At 35.8% G+C, this 20,572-nt stretch overlaps 3 protein-coding genes across 3 annotated transcripts; 2 read left to right on the top strand and 1 right to left on the bottom strand.

The window, feature by feature from the left end:
• The first annotated feature begins 429 nt into the window (after positions 1-429).
• LOC149740850 (uncharacterized) lies at positions 430-1,853 on the top strand. The gene is made up of 2 exons (XM_089872646.1): positions 430-620; positions 920-1,853. Exons 1-2 carry the CDS (start codon positions 483-485, stop codon positions 1,577-1,579), a joined length of 798 nt encoding a protein of 265 aa, XP_089728772.1. The 5' UTR covers positions 430-482; the 3' UTR covers positions 1,580-1,853.
• Positions 1,854-3,206: 1,353 nt separating this feature from the next.
• On the top strand, positions 3,207-16,338 carry LOC149740849 (transportin-3-like). The gene is made up of 23 exons (XM_089872627.1): positions 3,207-3,409; positions 3,741-3,830; positions 4,326-4,436; positions 4,718-4,791; positions 5,310-5,373; positions 6,023-6,128; positions 6,905-7,032; positions 7,321-7,496; positions 7,894-8,032; positions 8,857-9,003; positions 9,451-9,656; positions 10,233-10,372; positions 10,558-10,697; positions 11,105-11,156; positions 11,381-11,497; positions 11,853-11,965; positions 12,290-12,360; positions 12,878-13,010; positions 13,766-13,905; positions 14,239-14,395; positions 14,859-15,020; positions 15,347-15,453; positions 15,976-16,338. Exons 1-23 carry the CDS (start codon positions 3,293-3,295, stop codon positions 16,034-16,036), a joined length of 2,751 nt encoding a protein of 916 aa, XP_089728753.1. The 5' UTR covers positions 3,207-3,292; the 3' UTR covers positions 16,037-16,338.
• Positions 16,339-16,727: 389 nt separating this feature from the next.
• On the bottom strand, positions 16,728-19,813 carry LOC149740848 (E3 ubiquitin-protein ligase MARCHF6-like). Its single transcript, XM_089872628.1, has one exon. It carries the CDS (start codon positions 19,720-19,722, stop codon positions 17,059-17,061), a length of 2,664 nt encoding a protein of 887 aa, XP_089728754.1. The 5' UTR covers positions 19,723-19,813; the 3' UTR covers positions 16,728-17,058.
• Positions 19,814-20,572: the final 759 nt, after the last annotated feature.

The raw sequence follows: 20,572 nt of genomic DNA, 5'->3' as shown, positions 1-20,572 counted from the left end.
TCGTTGTCAAGGATTTAGGATCTATGCCAGTTTTGGAACTTTACCCAATAATATTTAATTGAGAATATTTTGCACTGACAATAGCATTATAGGAGAAGTTGCTAGCGTGATTTCAATTAATGTTAGATTTAAGGAAACCAAACAAAAATCTTAAATATTTTTTAGACAATTCATGACAAAAAAAGTGATATATATATATTAGGATGGGGGAAAGGGGGGGCACCTTAGCACTTAAAATATCCAAATAACGTGGTCGTGTTTTAAACAATTAATAAAGGTCTATGAGAGTCTTAAGGATACGGTTTTCGAATTCTTTGAATGTTCTTTGTTTACTATACCGAATGGAACGAAAAAATAAAATAAAAAGGTGTATCATCTTACCCCATCCTACTACATATAACCATATATGGGCTATAATTGCGTCGAGGTAAAATAAACAAAAGCATAATCAATTGTTTTTTGTAGATAATTGCAGTATAAGTATGACGCCCACGAGAATATTTTCTTTGTTGGTTTGTGTTGTTTTAATTGCGAGAAGTAATTCAAAGCCGATTGAACCATCACAATTGGAAGATAATGTATCAAAACAAGACGACTATTCAAGCGCAATCGACACAAGAGTAAGTCACTATTTGTGTTATTGAAAACCAGTCTCTTAGATTCTGGCGATATTTTTAAACGGTACCAAAAATACAACAAACTATATTTTGTTTTCATATAATGGGGTAAAGATGGGACACCTTTAGCACATAAGAACCAAATATCATAATAACCAGATCAGGATACTTGAGTAATATGTGCTGAAGGTGCCCCATCTTCCCCCACCCTACTGTATAAATCTATACTTTAGCGATGTTAAATGCGTTGGCTCTCACGCCTGCCGCATCATTCACACGTTTCACTTATACTGTTTTAATAGAGTCATTTATTCGACCGGCATTTTCCTGTCCATTCTTCTGAGATTTTGAGAGGTCCGGAAGACGACGACGACGACAACAACAACGGTAATTTAGCCACCCCTTACTTGAGAGCATTTACACATGGAGCACACGATGATCCAGAACCGTCCCTTGAATACGAAGATTTACTAAAAGCAATTAATCTCTTGCAAAACGAAAATACAGCAGATACAGACACCACAAAAAGAGAATTGGTTGTGAGAGACCCATACTTCGTCAAGAAGAATAACCAAGAATCTTATTTCGTTAAAAAAGATGATGAACCACGATCGTATTTCGTAAAGAAAGATGCCGCCCGCCCCAATTACTATTTTCTTAAAAAGGCCTTTCCCTCTAAATTGTTTAATTCTTTCGGTTCTTCTCGTGCTTGTCCGTGCATGAAAAAACGTGACAACTCGGACGAACAAAATCCCCCCTTTGGTAGTTTAATCAAAAGCCTTTCAGCCAATAATCCCGAAGCTGGTTTGCCGTCTTATCTGCCAAAGAAAACTGCTGGCGCATTTTGGTCAATAGATACGCCAGCCTGGATCGCCTCACAAAATCGACACATGCAAAAATCGCCACAAGCAATGAAAATGCTAGAATTCAACAGGCAATGTCTGAACCTATGTGGCAAATAGTGGCACTGTGCATCCAAAAATTAGCTGTGCGCATTAATATTCTATACCAAATCAATTTGTTTTCAAGTTGTCCGCTGTTGCATGTGCTTACAATTGCTCTAGAAGTAGATTATGCTGCCGCATTTGATTTGTGTCGTGCTGAAACAGTGAACAAATTTTGAAATCAATATATATTTATTCACTTACCTAACTAAAGATAATTATATGAATAAACATTTATGTCGTGATTGCAACCATAATTTAAATAAAATAAAGCAAATGCTGTTCTGTAAAAGAGTTTTGGAGTCAGTACAAAAGTCTTCAGAAACAGAATTCTGGGGAAGAATTATATTACAAATGGAAATAGGACATCTATGGTCCAAGCAAAAGGGCATGAGTTTCTAAAAATTTTGTCACGAAATGTTTGGAAAAGTTTTGCAGCATTTTATGAAGAAAGTTTTAATATAAAGTTAAGTTTTTGGATATTTTATATCTCCTACAATTTATACGTCTGTTGTAGTTAAGTTATAATACCATTTGCATTTGCCATGTTTCGTATATATAATTTTACGTGTGGCGTTCGTTAGTTATGTATCCCTATGGGTGTATTTGGAAAGAAATTGCTAATTGTTATGATAATTTTCGTCGTGTAACCCAAATAACGTGAATAAAGCAAATTACCACAACTGTTAAATCTTGTGTAATACGAAATCCTGTATAACGTTCAGTATAATAATAATTAATAACCTATATTTTAAAATAAAGCTAGTGAAGCAGGTAATCCTTTAGCTGGTGGCCACCTGAAATTTTGGTTTCAAAATGTTCCTTAGGTCTCACTGATACTCATTGTATAATTTTTTTTTGAAAAAACTCGGGCGTTCGTGTCGAAAATTAACTTTAAAAATGCGCGAAATCGTGCTGCGTCACCGTATTTTCCACATCAGCCGTTATGAATTAAACCAAGGTTGGATTATTACGTCATAGAATGCGTATTGTTACGTTTGATTCCTACGTTAAAACAGTGGGGAAAAACAAGGCTATACCGTCTTATAACGTATGTAATATACCACTATTGTGACGTAACAGACCGCGATTGTGACGTAATAAATCGTTAACCTTACGCAAATCAGACGAATTACGGTGACACAGCATGTTTTTGCGCATTTTCAAAGTTAATTTTCGACACGAACGCCCTACTTTTTTGAAAAAAAAATTAGACAGCAGGTATCAGTGAGGGCTATAGAACAATTTGAAACCAAAATTTCAGGTGGCCACCAGCTAAAGGATTACCAGTGAAGCATCCTTCCCCAACATTATTTCTTAACTCCTTAACTTGACAATCACCCTCTAACCCCTATATACCCATCAGCCATCAATATAACCCCTGCCCCCTAACTATCAACCTCTAACACTTTCCACCAACCTAATCTGTAGCGTGCAAGGGGTTTCTGTACTATAGCATTTGAAATTATAGGTTAATGTGTTATAGTAACTCTGTAGTAATTGGGCACTAGTGAAGAATCTTCCTTACATAGCAGATAGAAAGTGTTAGTGGTTGGTTGTTAGAAGGTTAGTGTTAGTGGTTAATGGTTATAGGAGTTAGGGGTTAGTGGTTGGCAAATAAGGTGGGGCGGAAGATTCTTCACTAGCACCAGTAATCGTTTCATTTGTTTATCCAGATCCACAATTAACATGCTGGTTTAAACCAATGTCAAAGTAAAACAAACAACAACAATGTCTGTATCTCAAAACGCAAATAATGTTCTTCAAGCTGTAAACAACCTTTATCATAACCCAAACCCAGCTGATAAAGAAAAAGCCTCAAAATGGTTGGGAGAATTTCAACGATCTGTAAGTGTTTTAATAATAACCTTTTGTAAAAGATTTTAATGAAAGGTGCCAATCGGCCAGAGTATAAGAAATGCATGTGCATTTTGTTTACAAACTTTGGTTATATGTATTATATTTTATTCAGTCATGCCAATAATTCTACGGTCTTTAAATTAAGCATAATTTTTCTAACGTGAATTGCAATGCAATTTTCGCCAGTTTGTAAAATAAATCTTCTCTGAATAATAAAAAAACGTATTTGTATGTGTATATATCTAAATAGTCTGCTATCCAGAAGGTCCAGTATACCAAAGTTACAGATGATATATATAATTGTTTACCTTTAATCAAGGTGTTTGCTTGGGAAACTGCTGATCAGTTACTTCAGTTGAAGAATGAAGTTGGATCAACTTATTTTGCTGCTCAAACTATGAGAACCAAAGTCAGATCTTCATTTTTGTTTTTTAACATTTACAAAACATAGCTTTTTATAGGTTTAGCAGGCACGTTTTTACCTGAAAGTTTTCCTGAAGTAGTTTCTACATTTAAAATGGTTGTCAAATTTCTGATAATTCCTTCGCTTTATTGTTTTGATTAGTTTGACCTTTATTCTTCGCTAAGGTATTCAATGAAAAAAATAAACTTGATCTGTTATCTGTTGTTTAGCTTACTGCAATTTTTAACTTTCAGTCCCATTAATTTTATTTAAAGTGGCAACCTCCAAGAACTGATGAGGACCATCTGGTAGCGCTCCAGGTTTTGAGACAATGGGTCAATTTTTGCCTGAATCTTAGGACCCATTGAGTGCAACGCTGCGGGTCCTCGCCCGCATAGAGTAGAATAAAACAAAATAACTTCATGCCCAATATTTTCTACTTTAAACATTTTATCCTGCAAGCTTGTTTCACAGGAGTAAATAATTTCATTTTGTTTTAAGATTTTGTTTTCGTTCCGAGAACTCCCTGCAGAAACTCACGAATCATTGAAGGAATCTTTGCTTAACCATATCGAACAACTGGCAAACATGTCACCAATATTAACCACGCAGGTCAGAACTTACATACACCTTAATTATTAGTAGAAAATTGGAATTTCTATTTTCTCTACTGAGGTAGAATATATCGAATTTTTATAATGACCTTGGCAAAAATCGTTTGGTTCAAACTAGAAATTAGTGAATTTTTATATAAATGACGGTAAATAAATAATTTTATAGTTAAATAATTTTTATTAATAAAATACTAAAAAATAAAAACTTTTATCATTTGTCAGTAAACTGCATATGCAACTTTTAGTTAAACATTCTTTGACTCATTACTGTCTTACTAGTTATGCCTTGCTGTGAGTGACCTTGCACTACAGATGCCATCGTGGAAGATGCCTGCCGTTACTTTCATGCAAAAGTAAGTAATGTTACATCAGTTTAGAAAACTATAAAGTTATAGAAATCTCATTATAGCCACTAAACCTGGGGTGGCAAGGTAGGGAGGCCTACCCTGGAATTTTCTGCTCTGCATTAATCAGTAAACATCACAAACAATGAGATTTGTTTCACAGGATTAGGTGTCTAACTATCCCTGCCTCCCCTGTGTTTTTATAAGTTTGGTGCCTATGATGGAAACTGTATGAAATCTAAATAGCGAGGGACCTCTAAATCTGCAACAAATGTCATAACAACCCCCCAAATTTTATGAGGCATTTACTAAACTGGCTAAATCCCAATCATTACCAATAAAAGAAAGCTTTAACATAATAAATTCTGCGAACCAGATCTAGTGCTCATAGAGTTGAACGGTTCTTGTGTAAATAAACGCAGCAAGGTTCTGCTGATGCATCAAAAGCGTAACAGGCAAAAATCAAGTCCAACCAGTGTTAAGTTTTCGTAGCACCAGATTTTATCGCAAGTTGTGTTTTGTTATAGATACGGCAAAGATCATTCCTCATTGTCCTATTTACTGGAGCTACTGACAGTTCTTCCTGAAGAGGTACTTGATTACTTGTTACGTTTACCTATCTTGTAACTGCATATCGAAAAGTAGATCTCACATCCATTACCATTAAAGCCCTTGTTGCCTACCTTTTTTTTTTCATCTTTATGGGTGAGGTCCTTGCCAAGGATCTGGCATTTAGGCCAGATTTGGCCCATTACCCCAACACCCGGAAAGCTCATGAAAGTCCTTCTTGCGACCGGTGCCACGACACCGCATCGCAGTCAGACGCGTGTTATTGGACACATACGCCGATCAGTATTAGTATCGCTGCCTAGCATTGAACCGGGGACACTTTGGTTTCAGTGCAGATGATTGAACCACGGCGCTGGACTTGCCTACCTTTACTTTAATGAGAAACGACCTGTATTTAAGAACTTAATATAAATTGACTTACTCATATATACTATTACTGGTACTATTAAATTCTAAGGTGTATGAAACAGAACATTCGTGTTATACCCTCTGTGGTTGCCCCGCCACGCGAGAATAAATCAGATACATAAAGATACATAACTCATAGCGGGCACAAGGTGTATGAAACAGAACACCTATGTTATAATATGACTGTCGTTTTCCCACCACGCGGGGATAAATAAGTTACATTTATTCAAATTTATACCCCTTTCTATTTATCCCCACGCAGGTGAACAACAAGTCTTTGAGACTTGGCGCGAACCGTCGAAGTGAAATAATCGACCAAATGGAAGATTCTGCTCCAATGGTCGTGGAGTTACTTAAAACGTATATAGGTTAGTTGTAAGGCAGAGGTTTCTTGTTTAGTGTTGCTAGTTTAAATGGAAAAATAACTCTTTCAAATGATATGCTTCTAATTTTCAAGCATGAAATTTGGTTCTGCAAGTTTTTTATTGACTTTTTTATTAAAGTGACTGAAAACCTACATAGGTTAGTAATGATGCATGCGTCACAGTTGCTTGTGCTAAAAAACAGAAAAGAAACCTTTTTAAATTAATGTGTTTACAAATTTAATGCTCTGTTAAATGATGGTCCCAGGAAAAAGAATGTTTTTAAATTTAGTAAAATTTGGGATGGCCTTCCTAAATTGCAGTTACACCTATTGTTGTTAAACATTAGACACCTAAATGATAAATGTAGTAGATTCTGTCTATTTTGATTCCGTTCTTTTATATAGAAAAGACATTTGATCCAATGGTGGCTTAAATCCTTTTTTTGGTGTTAGCATAGGCGGCTAACGGGGTCAGACAGGCTAGGCAAATGTCTAACCTGGAATTTGATACATTGCCTATTAATTGTTCCATAATAAAGTAAACTAACGCAAACGATTTACGTATTTTATAAATATGATAAGTAGTTGATATTTGCAACTATGAGTTTGCCCACCCTGGATAATCAAAGCTTAGGCGTCTATGGGTGTGGCTTGTTAGCATTATCTTATTTATCTTAAAAAAAGACACAGGTAAACGAACTCTTTATTTTCTCATTAGTTTTGGTAAAATACTGTATGATTTTTTATCTGTCCAACTACCAATTTTAAATTTTTTTACAGGAGCAGTTTCTGATGAAAAACTCCTCTCCAAGATTTTTAAATGTTTGGCAAGTTGGTTTTACCTTGGAGTCCTACCCGGCAACCATGTTGCTAGGAGCAAACTACTTGAAGTTCCTTTCAGTGTTCTGGTATGTTAGAAATGTTTGATTTTTACAGAACTAACAATCTTTTTACGTTTTTATAAATTTCTTCCATATCTCTTTATATGTTTATAAAATTCAAAATCGTTAAAGAACGGTTTCTTCCAAAAAGGACTTTCATTCTGTCGACTTAAAACTGTGTAAAATATTTTTTTAAGTCTTAAATTTAAATATGCAAGTTTAATATTTTTTTTCATTTTTTTGTAATTAAACTTTATTTCTACATTTTTTAAATTTAATTTTTTTTTTAATTTTTGCTTTATCCCACTTTTACAGAAGGACATATCCATGTCTTCTTCTTTATACGAATCAGCATGCGACTGTGTGTGTGCTGCCCTCTATGCCACAGAAGATGTGACGAAGAATTCCGATCTAGTTCAACTTTTATTTGAAGGCGCGCACTCGTTACGAGAAGCTTACCACAGCGCTATTGCTCATGAAGACACAGACAAGTGAGGCATAAGATTCTATTTACTTAAAGGAATATACACCAAATTGTTTAAAAAAGGGTACAGAATGCATGGGCGCCAACTTGGCGTCGAAACATGAAGCATTTAGACGATAACCGGGTGGCAAGATAGCAGTTACTTTTAGGTTATGACGTCATGCGATACGTAACTTTCTGGAAACCGCATTTTTACTGACGCGAGCCGCCAAGTAATGACTGGTTATAAAAAGTTTAGCTGTTACTGAGGTTCCGCCACATCGAAACAAATAAAAAAGAAGCGGAGAGATTTGGTTCTAAAAAAATCTTAAAATTCTTAAAATAATAAATAGATGTTGCATACACTATGCGCCACATCGATTTACAATAACAGAAAAAAAAAAAAAAAATACTTTTATCGTCAGATGTTTAAATTTGTGTCGAGTGTTCACCGAACTTGCTGAGTCGTTGTTGGAAATGCTCGTTAATATGCCGGGTGACGGGCTGGGCGACCTTGTGACCCTTGACCTTTTGCTACTGTGCAACGGACACTGCCAGTATGAGGTATGACCTATATTTGTAAAATTTAAATATTTTTTAAACTTTTTATCTTATATTGTACTTTTATATTGTAGTCCAATTTTTTTTACTTTTATTTACATTGTAGTTCAACTCAAATGTTAGACCTGATATTACAAAAAAAATCATGTGTGGGACACAAAATTATAAAATCCACATGTGCATGCAATGCCGCAGCTAGAAAAAAAAATGCGGGTATTACCATATTAGGCTACTTACTTTTAATTTATTTTTGTAATTTTTTGAAAGGGGGAATGGTGTTCCCTCACCCCCTGCATGTGTCCCTGCAATATTTTATAACAAATTTCTCAGCTATAGATGATAGACATTATTGCAGGTTTAAGAAATGCCATTGAAATTATGGTACATGCATTTTATATCAAAATATTTCAGCTAACAATAACTATGTATGTAGTAAATGCATTATCTTGTAGCGGTTGCAGAACGTTGTGTTGCGAGCGGTAAACTAAAAGTGCGAATGAACACCATACGCGGTATTTATCTGGTAGATAAACCAAACGTGGGAAAAAGGCACTCGCGTACGCGTCGGCGCTCACACAACGTGGCAGGCCTCCACAATCTTACAGTACACATACAAAACTACAGTATATACACACATATAACAATATATGTACATGCATTATTTTATAACAAAACTACAGTGCACATACTACAGGTTGCAGAAACCACATTTCAGTTATGGTACAAGCATTTTGTATCAGAATATTGCGGCTAAGATTTCTAAGAATAACTATATGTATATACATTATCTTATAAATATGTACTTAGTTAAGGTATAAACCATACAGGTTGCAGAAATCACCTTCAATTTTTGGTACCGTTTATCTGAGATGTTATATTCAAGTAACGAAGATATTGTTCGGCAAGTATTTGGTCCTTACATTGAACGTCTCATATGTTCGCTTGTTAGGCATTGTCAGATGGAACCAGATAATGTAAGTAACAGAAAAAAATTCACTTGTTTAATTTTCTGTGGGATTCACTGTTTTGTGTGGTAGTATACGTTAAGTTCCAGATGGGAAAGAAAGTTCTGAACAATTTTGCTACAATTTTGCAACTAAGTTACAGAAAAATTCACTTCTGTTCTATGTGGTTTAGGTTTAGGTCCCGCAGCTTGGCATGCCATGGGTGCTAGCACGCAAATTTTGAATTTAAATTTTTTGGACAGCTCCTTTTGCCACAATGACCAACCACTTGTTTGTGTAACCCTTTTTACACATAATATATATCTGTTAAAATTATATGTATAATCACCCACAAAGTAACATACATTACTTACAAGCTGACATGAGGTGTATGAAACTGAACACCCGTGGTATAACGACTGTCATTTACGGGCACGCAAGGATAAAGCAAGTTACATTCATTCATATATCCCCCAGGATAAAGTTTTAGATGAAAACAACGACTTCAGCGACTTCCGATCACGAGTTGCCGAACTTGTCCGCGACGTCGTGTTTCTTGTCGGCCCCACCGAGTGTTTCATTCATTTGTTTTCTATGTTGAGCTCCACGTCGCCACCTAGCACATGGGACGTAACTGAAGCAACGTTATTCATCATGTCGTCCATCGCTAAACATGTCAAAACGTAAGTCTGTTTTACTTGTATTTTGGCTCTGATGTTTAACGTCCTATTTAGGTCATCTTCATTAGAGTGAAATTACACTGAATGGACGTTAAAACATCGATCATCAAAATACTTGTCGCAAGAACTAGAATATTTTTTTTTTGTTAAATATGATTAGTATGTACTTATACTTTTGATCTTCCAGAAAAGACTTAAACTTAAGATTCTAAATGTTATTAATTTTACATTTTTTATTCTTTTGTGGTGGGCAATGACATCCAAATATTTTTGGTATGCGCTTGTATTTTTGATCATCTGGCAAGAACCTAAACTTGAGTGTCATTTTAATAAAGACAACTTAAATAAGACGACCACAATTATTGCTGGCAGAATTAAATTACAAGTATAATACCCCTCGCAACAGCAATATATATTTCAACGCCATATTTGAATTTTAGCTTTTCTGGCAAAAATATTGGCTGACCCACGTTTCGACATCCTATCTAAGTCGTCTTTATTAGGGTAAAATAACACTTAAGAGCAAAAAAAAATAATGTTAAGTAAAAAACAATAATAACATTGCTTACCCACCACCAGGAGTGAAGGCAGCGTCGTTCCTCAAGTCCTACAAGCAATATTATCACTCCCGAGTGAAACGCACGTAGCAGTTCGGCACACAAGTGTACAGTTGGTTGGTGAACTTTCAGCTTGGATAGAAAAACATCCGGATTTTCTTGGTAAGAAAGTTCTGTTTCATACACCTTAAGTCTAGTAATAAGTAACCACGTATGTAACTTTGTGGGTGATTTCCTGAATGGTTGATAATTTAGACAATCCATTAGTAACCACTGGGTTGGAGCAAATGCCTTTAGTGTCTATTAAGATGTGCCATTATAACAAACCCAGTAATATTTACTTTCAGATCATACGTTACAATTCCTCACTACTGCCCTCCAGTGCCAGGAGCTTGCGTCCGTAGCAGCCACAGCGTTGCAATATTTATGTGAAGTTTGTTGCCAACAAATGGCGCAACATTACCCTGCCTTACTGCAACTTATGCAGGTATTGATATATATGTTAGGGTGGGGAAGATGGGACACTTTTTCATTCTATTTTCACGTCCCGTTTGGTAAATACAGAACATACAAAAAAATATAAAACAGTGCTAAAGGTGTTCCATTTTACCCTTTGGTAGTAAAACTTATGCAGGTGTTCTTATCTATAATCCTATGTAATTTTGCCAAAGGGGTTACCAATGAAAAACATAACGTGACAGATTTTTTTAGCCTTTTTTCGTAAAGTTTTTTTATGTTTTTTTTTTATGCTCTGTTTAATCCTGTGTTTTTTAGATAACTCTTTATAAGTTTATGTTAATAAATTATTTCAGGTTTTTATATTTTTTATGCTCTGTTTAATCCTATGTTTTTTAGATAACTCTTTATAAGTTTATAATTATAAATTTATTTCAGGTGTCAGATGAACTAAAAGTTTCCGCTGATGCCACGTTAGGTCTTCTTAAAGGTAATCAAGAATTTTGTTTACATAAAATAGAATCAGTTTTCAGTGATATTTTCTTCTGGTATGTAAAAGTAACTTTATTTCAACAATTGGTCTTTTATTTTGCAAGATTTTATTAAGGTTTTCGGGGTATATTAAATATCATTGGGGTGAATATGTTTAGGTTAAAAGCTCCTAAAAATCAAATCTTTTAAATTATTCGCTAAAAGTGTTTTTTTTTACCGCAGGGGTTGTAACTGTACTGCGCCACCTGCCAACCCAGCAAATAAAGGAAGCCATCACTCATCTATGTTCGATGCAAGTCGTCGTGTTAGGGCAACAAATAACCGACTCCAATAACTCAGGTGGTTTTGTTTTCACAAATAAAATAGATGAAACACAATAACAAAAAATATATATATAATTTTAAATTAAAATAACAGAATTGTATAGCTATAAAAAAAAGAACATAATTGCAGAAATGAGACGAAAAGAGGTTTTGTAGCATTGCTTCACAAAATAAAGAAATACATTTATTCCATTATTGTTTAAATATTTCCTGAGCAAGTTAAGCTTGCATAATTGCTTATATTTTATGTTGGTTCTATCACATATTATAAAAAAATAACTACACTTTTAATAAAAAACAAACAGTTAACAACGAGAGAGCCATTTTACTTCAATCGAATATCTAAGTTTTATTTATATTCAATTTGGCAGGCCAGACAAAAGACCCAACCATCTGGCTGGACAGACTTGCCACAATATTTCGAAACGTGAACGTAACTTCACAGAATGGTTCAGTTCACCCTTGTAAGGAGGCCATTGAACAGGTGAGGCTAAAACAGTAAATTCACTTATTCTGTTTTTTATTTTAAATATTTTCTTATTCTTACCCACAAACAGTTCATTTCTTTCTTCTTTTTATTCTAAATAAAACAGTATATTTGCTGCTTTAAGGATCCGATAATACAAAAACGTATCATTCAAAAATCAAGCCCAACCAATTGTTAATAAAAGAGATATATTTCGCCTAAATTGCATCATCAGTCTCTGCAAAAAAACCTAAAATAATCTATGGTACTTTTTTTGCAAATTTGCTTCTTCCTGTTTTTTATTTCAAACATTTACTTATTCTTACCGACATACATTCACAGATGTGGCCGGTGCTAAAGTCGGTTTTAGAAAAAATTAAGTCGGAAAACCGGATTGTGGAAAGATGGTGCAGGTGGGGTGGTTGTTTGAGACTAGTTTAGTCGGTAGCCGAGTATACCATTTCTGATTAACTTAAATAGGATTTCTAGGTTTTGGTCCAATTCCAGGTCCCATACAAGTGCCTGGCCACATAGAATAGAATGCTTGTTTAATTGCCTATTTTTTACAATGAAACTATTGAAAGTTTCCATAATCTTAATGAATTACCTTAGTGGGGGGAGAAATTAAAGTCGTTAAAACACGGGTGTTCTGTTTCATACACCTTGTTCTGCCTATGAGGTAACACTTGTTTTGCTTCGCATGACCAAATTTTTGTTTATTTCGGCATTATTTATGATATATTTCATAAACTTATTTTTCTCATAAGTTTTTTGAAACTTTGATGGTACTTTTAGATCTCCTTTAAGTATTTCTATTCATACACAAAATTCATTTTACGTTGGTACCCCCTTTAAGTGAGGTTTTAACATTAGAGCTACAGTGTAAAGTCTGATTCACCACCTTTTTTAATGTAGTTTAATATTTCCCAGATGTGTGAGGTTTGCCGTACGAAGTGCTGGTCGGAGCATCCAATCAACAATGCTTAATCTTATATCGGAAACTATAACTCACACCTACCTTACTGATCCTCACAGCTGTTTCTTATACCTTGGTAGTGTGCTGGTAAGAAGCTTATTAGTATATATGAGGGTGGGGTGGGGGAAAATGGAACACCTTTGGCACAATGTTCAAATATGGAGATTGTGTTTAAAACAATTAACAATGGTCTATGGGAGTCGTAAAGATATGGTTTTATAATTTTCTGAATGTTCTTTGTTTACTACCAAAGAGGGCGAGAAAATAGAATAAAAAGGTGTATCATCTTCCATCACCCTACACTATATCTATGTTATAATTGATTTCCTGTTAAATGTGTTAAAGTTAACTGGGTTTGAGGTAATGGGTCAACTCTGGTCTAAATCCCAGGCCCCATGGTGTACCTCACTGTATGACCTCACCCATAAAGAATAGAATGTGCATATAATGTTGGTAATGGGTCAATACTGGCCTAAATCCTAAAACCCATGGCGTGGCACGCTGCGGGACCCACATTCCACATAGAACATAATGCATTGTACACTGTTGTTACTTCATTTTATCATGACCTTTTTATTTTACTTGTATAGAGTTAATGATTTCTTCTTTGTTTGTGATTAAGTTACACATTATGGATGATAAATGAGTATACTTTATCCTCGCGTGGCCGGAAAACAACAGTCTTTGTAACAGATGTGTTCATACACCTTGTGCCAGCTTACGAGTTATCAAGTATGTAACTTGTTTATCATCGCATGGCGGGGGCAACAACAGTCGTCATAACACAGTGTTCATACACCTCGCCACCTTACTAGTTACCAAGTATGTGACTTTGTCTCAAGGTTGATGAATACGGAATAGACACCTCGCTCTCCACCATGCTTGGATCATTTGCCGAACCCACGTTTAAAATGCTTAATGAAAAAGACGGATTATCGGAACACCCCGATACAGTGGATGATATGTTCCGATTGTGCTCACGGTAGTAATATCATAAAATAATTTACATTCGGGTTTTTTGTGTGAAAACTATGTTTTCGTTTATTGCTGGTTTTTGATCTTGTGAAATTATTGAATTTTTAACAAATTATTTGGATTACAAAAAGGCAGGTCATACACATATAATGTTAAGTATTTCATGCTTTTTAATTAAAAAAATTGATTTGCCAGAACTTAAGTTTCTTAGGTAAATTTGTATTTGGTACACAATGGCGAGCAATATAAAACCATTTCACTAAAGTTTACCTTTTCTGCAAACTTTTTAAAATGTAGAAAACCTATTCTTACACCTTGAATGTTTTATTTTTTTCTTCAGATTTTTAGAGAAATGTCCGGCTCACTTTCTCAGCCACCCCGCTTGCCCAGCGTTGCTCGATTGCGCCCTCGTGGGTCTGAAACACGAACATCGTGACGCAAACGCATCGGTCACTAAGTTCTTACGTAATGTAATGGAATGCAAAATATCAAACACGGTGAGTTTCGAAATAATGGCTAAAATTCGAATCAATTGTGGGTGTTTGTATTAAAATTTTAATTTTTTTTGGGTATAAATAAAATTTTAAAGTTTAAAATTACTTTAGTAGTAAGTGTTTATATTCTTGTAACCAGAAGGTCCTAGATTCAAGCCTCGCTGATAACAGTATTCTCTGGTTTAATGTCTTCGTAAGAATACGGTATCATAATTCTGTAATATTTTTTGCTTACTACCAAATGAGATGAGAAAATAGAATTAAAAGCTGTCCCATCTCCCCCCCCCCACTATATCATACTGTATCATAAAGTTCATTTGACAAAGTGGTTAGCGCCTCTGCTTCAGCCAAGAGTTTACTAGTTTCGAGGCTTGGCGCTGCTATCATTGTGGGCGCGTGTCCTGCCGCTAAAGCAGAGTTTACGGTTTATACAATTTTGTGTCAATTTCATAAATTTATTTGACAGGCCAGTGGCGAGGGTGGGCAGCATATCATTGAACAAGTCATTGAAAGTTATGGTGGACAAATTGTGGAGCAATCGTTACAAGCATGTTTGTTCCACATCCCTACTTACATGTATCCTGATGTGGCGGAACTCTGGTGGGCAATTATTGAACGGAACAGACAGGTAACAGTTTGTGTGGCTTGATAGGGAGTGGAATTGATACTTGGAACAGCCAGACAGGTGAATCTGGCTGTTACATTTACTTGTCTCCAATTCAAATGTTTTTTAAAGAGAGTGGAATAAAATACTTGGAACAGCCAGACATGCTAACCTATGCACGTTTACTTGTCTGTACTCTGAATAACCTTTGCAAGGTGAATTTAAATACTTGGTACATCCAATATGTACTATTGTGATTGAGGTAATGGGTCAATTCGGACCTAAATCCTAGGACCCATGGCACCCACATAGAATAGAATGCATTGAAATTTGTGATTAATTTGTTTCAGGCGTTTTCCACGTGGTTCATGTCAGCTTTGAAGAACTTACCCACTGAAGCAACACTTGCAACAGCAACCCCAGAACAAACATTACAATTCCATGCAGAAGTTACAGTGTAAGTTGGTAATAGTGGTTATTACTAAACTATTATTAGGTTTTTTTCCAATATTTGTGGCTAGTAGGGTAGGTACTTATATAGTGAAATCTAGTATTGTGGATAAAGCTATCGTTTTTATTAAAACCTATTCTGATAACAGTAAAAAATATATTTCTGTGTTTTGTAAATTGTAGACTAGTTCTGCTAAAATCGAACAAAAAACCTATTTTTTTTTTATCTTTTGAAAAACAACTTAAAATATGAAAACAGTTTAAATTTAAATGCTTGAATTCTCACTTTTTTACATACAGAGCAACTGTTAGATTATTGAAAAATCCTAAACGAAACAAATATTGTGAAAACTTTTTTTATCTCTTTTAAACAAGACTTAAAATATTATTTTTTTTTGTTTGAATTCCTACTTATTTACATACAGAGCAACATTATTGTGAAATTCTTAAACAAAACTAATATTTTGAATACTTCATTATCTTTTTAAACGAAACCAAAAATATTCAATTTTTTTAAATTGTCCCACAGAGCTACTGAATGGAAGATAGTTAGCTACCATCTACGCGACTTCTGTCGACTGTACAGATGATCTTAACAATGTGTTGAGTTATATCATGACAGATACAGTCTTCAAGTATTTATTTCAATTGTGGAAAGACATAAGTTTTTAGTTGCAGCTACCCAAAAACATATTGATCAAAAAATGGAAATTTTTTTCGAAAAATTATTTTGAACTGATTTTTCTGCACTTTTTAGCCAATTGCGTTGTTTTTTTATGAAACCAAAAACTGGTATCAACATTCAATAAGTTTGACAGCTTCTGTATTTTACATTTTATATTCCCGGCCAAACCCGGAATTTTATCATTAAATAAAAGAGAAAACCGCACGATTTTGGAGACTTGGTTTAATGTTTTACAGATATGAAGTGTATGAACATTTCGAAATGCTCTTTTTGCATCAGTTAGTTAAGTCTGGTGGTAAAGACGCCGTATTAAACTGCATTTTTTAATGGTGCTGAAGCTAATTATTATGAAATATATTTTTTGGCCTTTTTAATTTTAAAAAATATGTTTTTGGTAGAGTGAAATAATACGGAATCTATTTTTTGTTTGTTTTAACTTAAAAAACCTGTTTAATATTTAAAAGATGAGGAAGTGTAAGAACTTTTATAAATGCTTTTTTCGTATCAGTTTACCAAGTATGGTGGTACAGCTGATTAATATGGAATATATACATATATATTTCGTCTTTTTAATGTAAAAGAATCTGTTTCCAACACAACTTAAGCAGTTCTTTATTTTAAAAACTTAATTACGTTCATTTCAATTCCAAACCACACACACAACAAGTTAAGAAAAACACATGAAATATTTTACAATTATTGCAGCAATCTCTGGACACTATGTACAGGTCTACATCTTGCTTATGCAAATATACAACAGTTATATATACATGTACGAAGTACCACACAGTGAAATGAATTGAATTTTAAACCATTTGATATTCATTATAACAGAATGGTGGCTTTTTTACTGCGATCGCAATAAAAAAATGGCGTTTTTTTCTAAATATTTTTTTTCTTTTCGCACCACATAATAAAGGACAATAGTTAAGTGCGACGCGCCGCTGGTTCGTAGTCAATTAGTCGCTTTCCAATTAAGTAGCGCTCATTTTTAATCCGGTCGCATAAACGTTGAAACTGTTTAATTTCAAATATGCAGAAGCATATGAACGAAGCACATGATATCATTAACGGGTATGTCCTCCAGTAGAAAAATGCTGTCAGGGTTTCATTTGTGCTGAAGATTACCGGGATAATGTGCCCAGTTACATACGGGATTGTCAAACACAGAGCCAGAGTTTTTATCACTGGGAAAACTGTGTCTGTCAGTGTTGTTTTCAAAGACATCCTCTGCAAACCTTGGTTGTAAGCTTCTTCAATAGCGGTTTTAATCGTGTTGTCAGGACCGAATATTAGACAAGCTGTAACTAGTTTGAAGAGCAGAACGCCCAGTGCCCAGTCCTGCCATAAGAATATAACAGGTGTCTGGTGTGCAGGGACTCTTAGAGGAATTATCACCACTAAGTCAAATAGAACCCCCATCATAAGAGGTATTAACCCACAAATAAAGACGGACAAAATAATGGCTTTAACTCCGGTAGAAATCACATCAACAACCTTGCTACGAACAGCGCTCCATTGACGAGGTGCCCACGTTGAAAGAAGAAAGCAAACTCGTACAGCCAACCAACACATATAGAGGCCAATAGCAACTGTGTATAACTCGTGCATCACCATGTCTTTGTCTCCAGTTGCTGTTATGATTCCATGCACACCAAACAATCGGTTAAACACAAACCGACCAACAGTGACCGGTACGTACAACACCATTGCTGAAACTAACGTCAAGGATATTGAAACGCTGCAGAGAAGAAGAATAAGTCGAGCAGTGAACATGTTAGGCGCTGTGTACGGCTGCGTCATGTTCCATTCATTAGCTACTCCATGTTGAGCATGAAGTGGTGGAATACCCGCGTTCTCAGCTGGTTCGTTGTTATTATTATCATCAGGAACAAGTATAACTCTTTGCTCATCATCACCGAGTAGATATGATTTGACGCCCAGCATTCCTCCAACGACTTTTGACCATAACTTGATTGTTCCTTTCAACCAGATCCTTGTATGTCCTTGCTCCAGCAAACCTGGTAGCACAAACTGCAGCACGAGCAGCTGCAAGGGAAACTCCCCAACTGGAGAAGTGTATTGGGCTGAGCCATTGTAAGGTAAAAAGTTGGGGATGCAGTAACCGATCAGTTTGACGGGAAACCATGCTATGATAACAATAGTGATGCCAAATATGATGACAGAGAGAAGGAATCTCCTGCAGTGACGGTAAATTGGAAGGTGAATCATTTCATGGATCGGGTTAAAGTCCGGGTCGTTTAAGTTGCGCAAGAACCAAAGAGCTCCCGGTCGCAAAACTTCTCGTAGCAACATCAGGAAAGTTGCAAAGTAGAACACGAACACCATGCCCACTAGCCAGTGAACAAATATGCAGGTTCCTGGGGAAGCAAGGTAGCCGTCCCTGCGTATTGATATTGTAGCATCAAACAAATCCAGTGTACATATATCCAACCATAAGCCACAAACCAATGGAAAGGCTCCAATTTCAACTAATACCAGAAGTCCAACTTTTAGTATGATATAGCAGAACCCGAACACACGGCCTGGCCATTGTAACTTTGTGATTTGTAAAGCTGCATGTGCTAATAGAAACCCAGCAGCAACTATAACATACCCACATAATGTTGTCAACACCCCTTCAAATCGTGTGGCAACCACATATGTATTCAGATCCACACTGAGCAAGATAAAATGTCCTAAATGGTAAGGACAGAACGCAAACACTAAGATAAACAGTGTGTTCAAGGCTACAACCCAGAACACATGCTCTAAGAAAAGTAACGAACCATCGAGACCGAGAAACCTCTCCCATGTTGGCTCGTCTGCTGCTCTATCCCAGTTTATTGCGTCCCAATTGATATTATCGGCATCATTATTTTCCTGGACCTCTTCAGCTATCGGTTCCTCATGTATGATCTCAGGGTTTGGAACGTTAACCTCATCAACGTTGTTGTTGTTGACGATAACTTCCCCGTCGTTTGCTTCCGGTTCATTTACTTCTTGTTCCCTATCATTGTTGTGCGGCTGTGGTTCGATGACTTCAACTTCTTCTTGTCGCTGCATCAACCATTGAGGCATGTCGCCATTCATTATTTGTACCCTAAGCCACACGAGGCAAACAAACGCGCTCACCGTGCAGGCAACCACGACACACCCGTGTAGAATATCTGCAGTGATGTTTTTGGTCGATAACATATCCATTGGCAGTGAAAGAAGAACTTTAACAGAGCCAGCAAATATACAGTTGTAGATACGGGAAGCTGTAAGTGGAACCACACCCAGCCATGCGATTGCAACTAATGTATAATGCACCCAACACTTAACTGCAGATGTTATACTTCTTGCAAAACCTTTCAATAAATCTCTAACTGGGAGACGATTGGGCATGTCTGGGCTATAGATCGGTTTAAAGGTGTATTTATGTTTGCACAGCTCGCAATATTCCTTCCTACTGTGCCGCAGCCATTGTAGCAAACAGTCTTGGTGTATGTGTCTTATGCTTCCTGTACAAATACAAGGGTGGAAGAGGGGTCGGTCGGGAAACGCTGTAGATCTACAAACACGGCAAATATCCTCGTCATCGTCCATCACGCTGATGCTGGCTTCTCAGCCAAGGTAACACCGTATACAACTTATCAACTTTTAGCTGTAAGAAAAATGAAAATGATTTGCCTTGGATAATGATAAAAAATAAGAACTGGTTTTAGTGAATAATTCTTTTCCTACGCTAAGTGAGGAATCCTCCCCCCCTTGCCTATAGAAAAAAACCAGAGACTAAAAAAGAAAAAAAAATTGCTAAACGTAACAAAACAACCAAATAGTAACCCTTAAAACCAATAACCCCTAACCAATATAACGTCTTACACTTTGCACCAGCCTAATCTAGTAATCTGTAACGTACTGGAGGATTCTTCACTAGTGCCACAGCATTGCCCACATATTAGTCACTACTATTTCACAATAACTTTACCGTTCTGTTTTAACCAGTATTAATACTAAAGGTTTTTTTAATATCAGAAAAGGGAACCAAACAAATAAACTAAATGCCGATCAGCTGATTCAGCAGACACACTTTCCTAGAACAGATGAGACAAAGTTACACGTCTGTGTTATATTGAACGGCAATAATATAGAAGATGTCATCCGTTTTATGAAACTTCACAGTAGATATCATATACAAAAGGAAGCGAGTTCGGAAAAATTGCTACCCCGTAAGTTTTTTTGCAAATACGTATATCAATTTTAGTTTATAATAACCTAACACTTTTGATTCGTACCATAAATTAAAAGGGACCAATATTCTACGAAAAACCAGCCAACTCTGACATAAGTTTCTGATCCCACAATGCCCACATAAAAAGCCAAAAAGCTCCACTGGATTTGGAATTCGGCCAAGACAGCAATGCTATAACCTTTAAACTAATCGGCTCTACAATAA

This window comes from Ciona robusta, chromosome 2 (assembly GCF_009617815.1).
Source record: "Ciona robusta chromosome 2, ASM961781v2".
In the NCBI taxonomy this organism is placed as follows: Eukaryota; Metazoa; Chordata; class Ascidiacea; order Phlebobranchia; family Cionidae; genus Ciona; species Ciona robusta.
Note: the sequence above shows the minus strand (reverse complement) of the source record. Positions and strands in the feature narration are given on the sequence as shown.

What these genes read in the sequence shown, in the direction of transcription:
- LOC149740850 (XM_089872646.1), top strand. Translation starts at nt 483, where the DNA reads ATGACGCCCACGAGAATATTTTCTTTGTTGGTTTGTGTTGTTTTAATT. An exon ending in CAAGCGCAATCGACACAAGA is followed by an intron (nt 621 to 919) that starts GTAAGTCACTAT and finishes CTGTTTTAATAG; the next exon opens with AGTCATTTATTCGACCGGCA.
- LOC149740849 (XM_089872627.1), top strand. Translation starts at nt 3,293, where the DNA reads ATGTCTGTATCTCAAAACGCAAATAATGTTCTTCAAGCTGTAAACAAC. An exon ending in TATACCTTGGTAGTGTGCTG is followed by an intron (nt 13,011 to 13,765) that starts GTAAGAAGCTTA and finishes CTTTGTCTCAAG; the next exon opens with GTTGATGAATACGGAATAGA. An exon ending in TTCCATGCAGAAGTTACAGT is followed by an intron (nt 15,454 to 15,975) that starts GTAAGTTGGTAA and finishes ATTGTCCCACAG; the next exon opens with AGCTACTGAATGGAAGATAG.
- LOC149740848 (XM_089872628.1), bottom strand. Translation starts at nt 19,722, where the DNA reads ATGGACGATGACGAGGATATTTGCCGTGTTTGTAGATCTACAGCGTTT.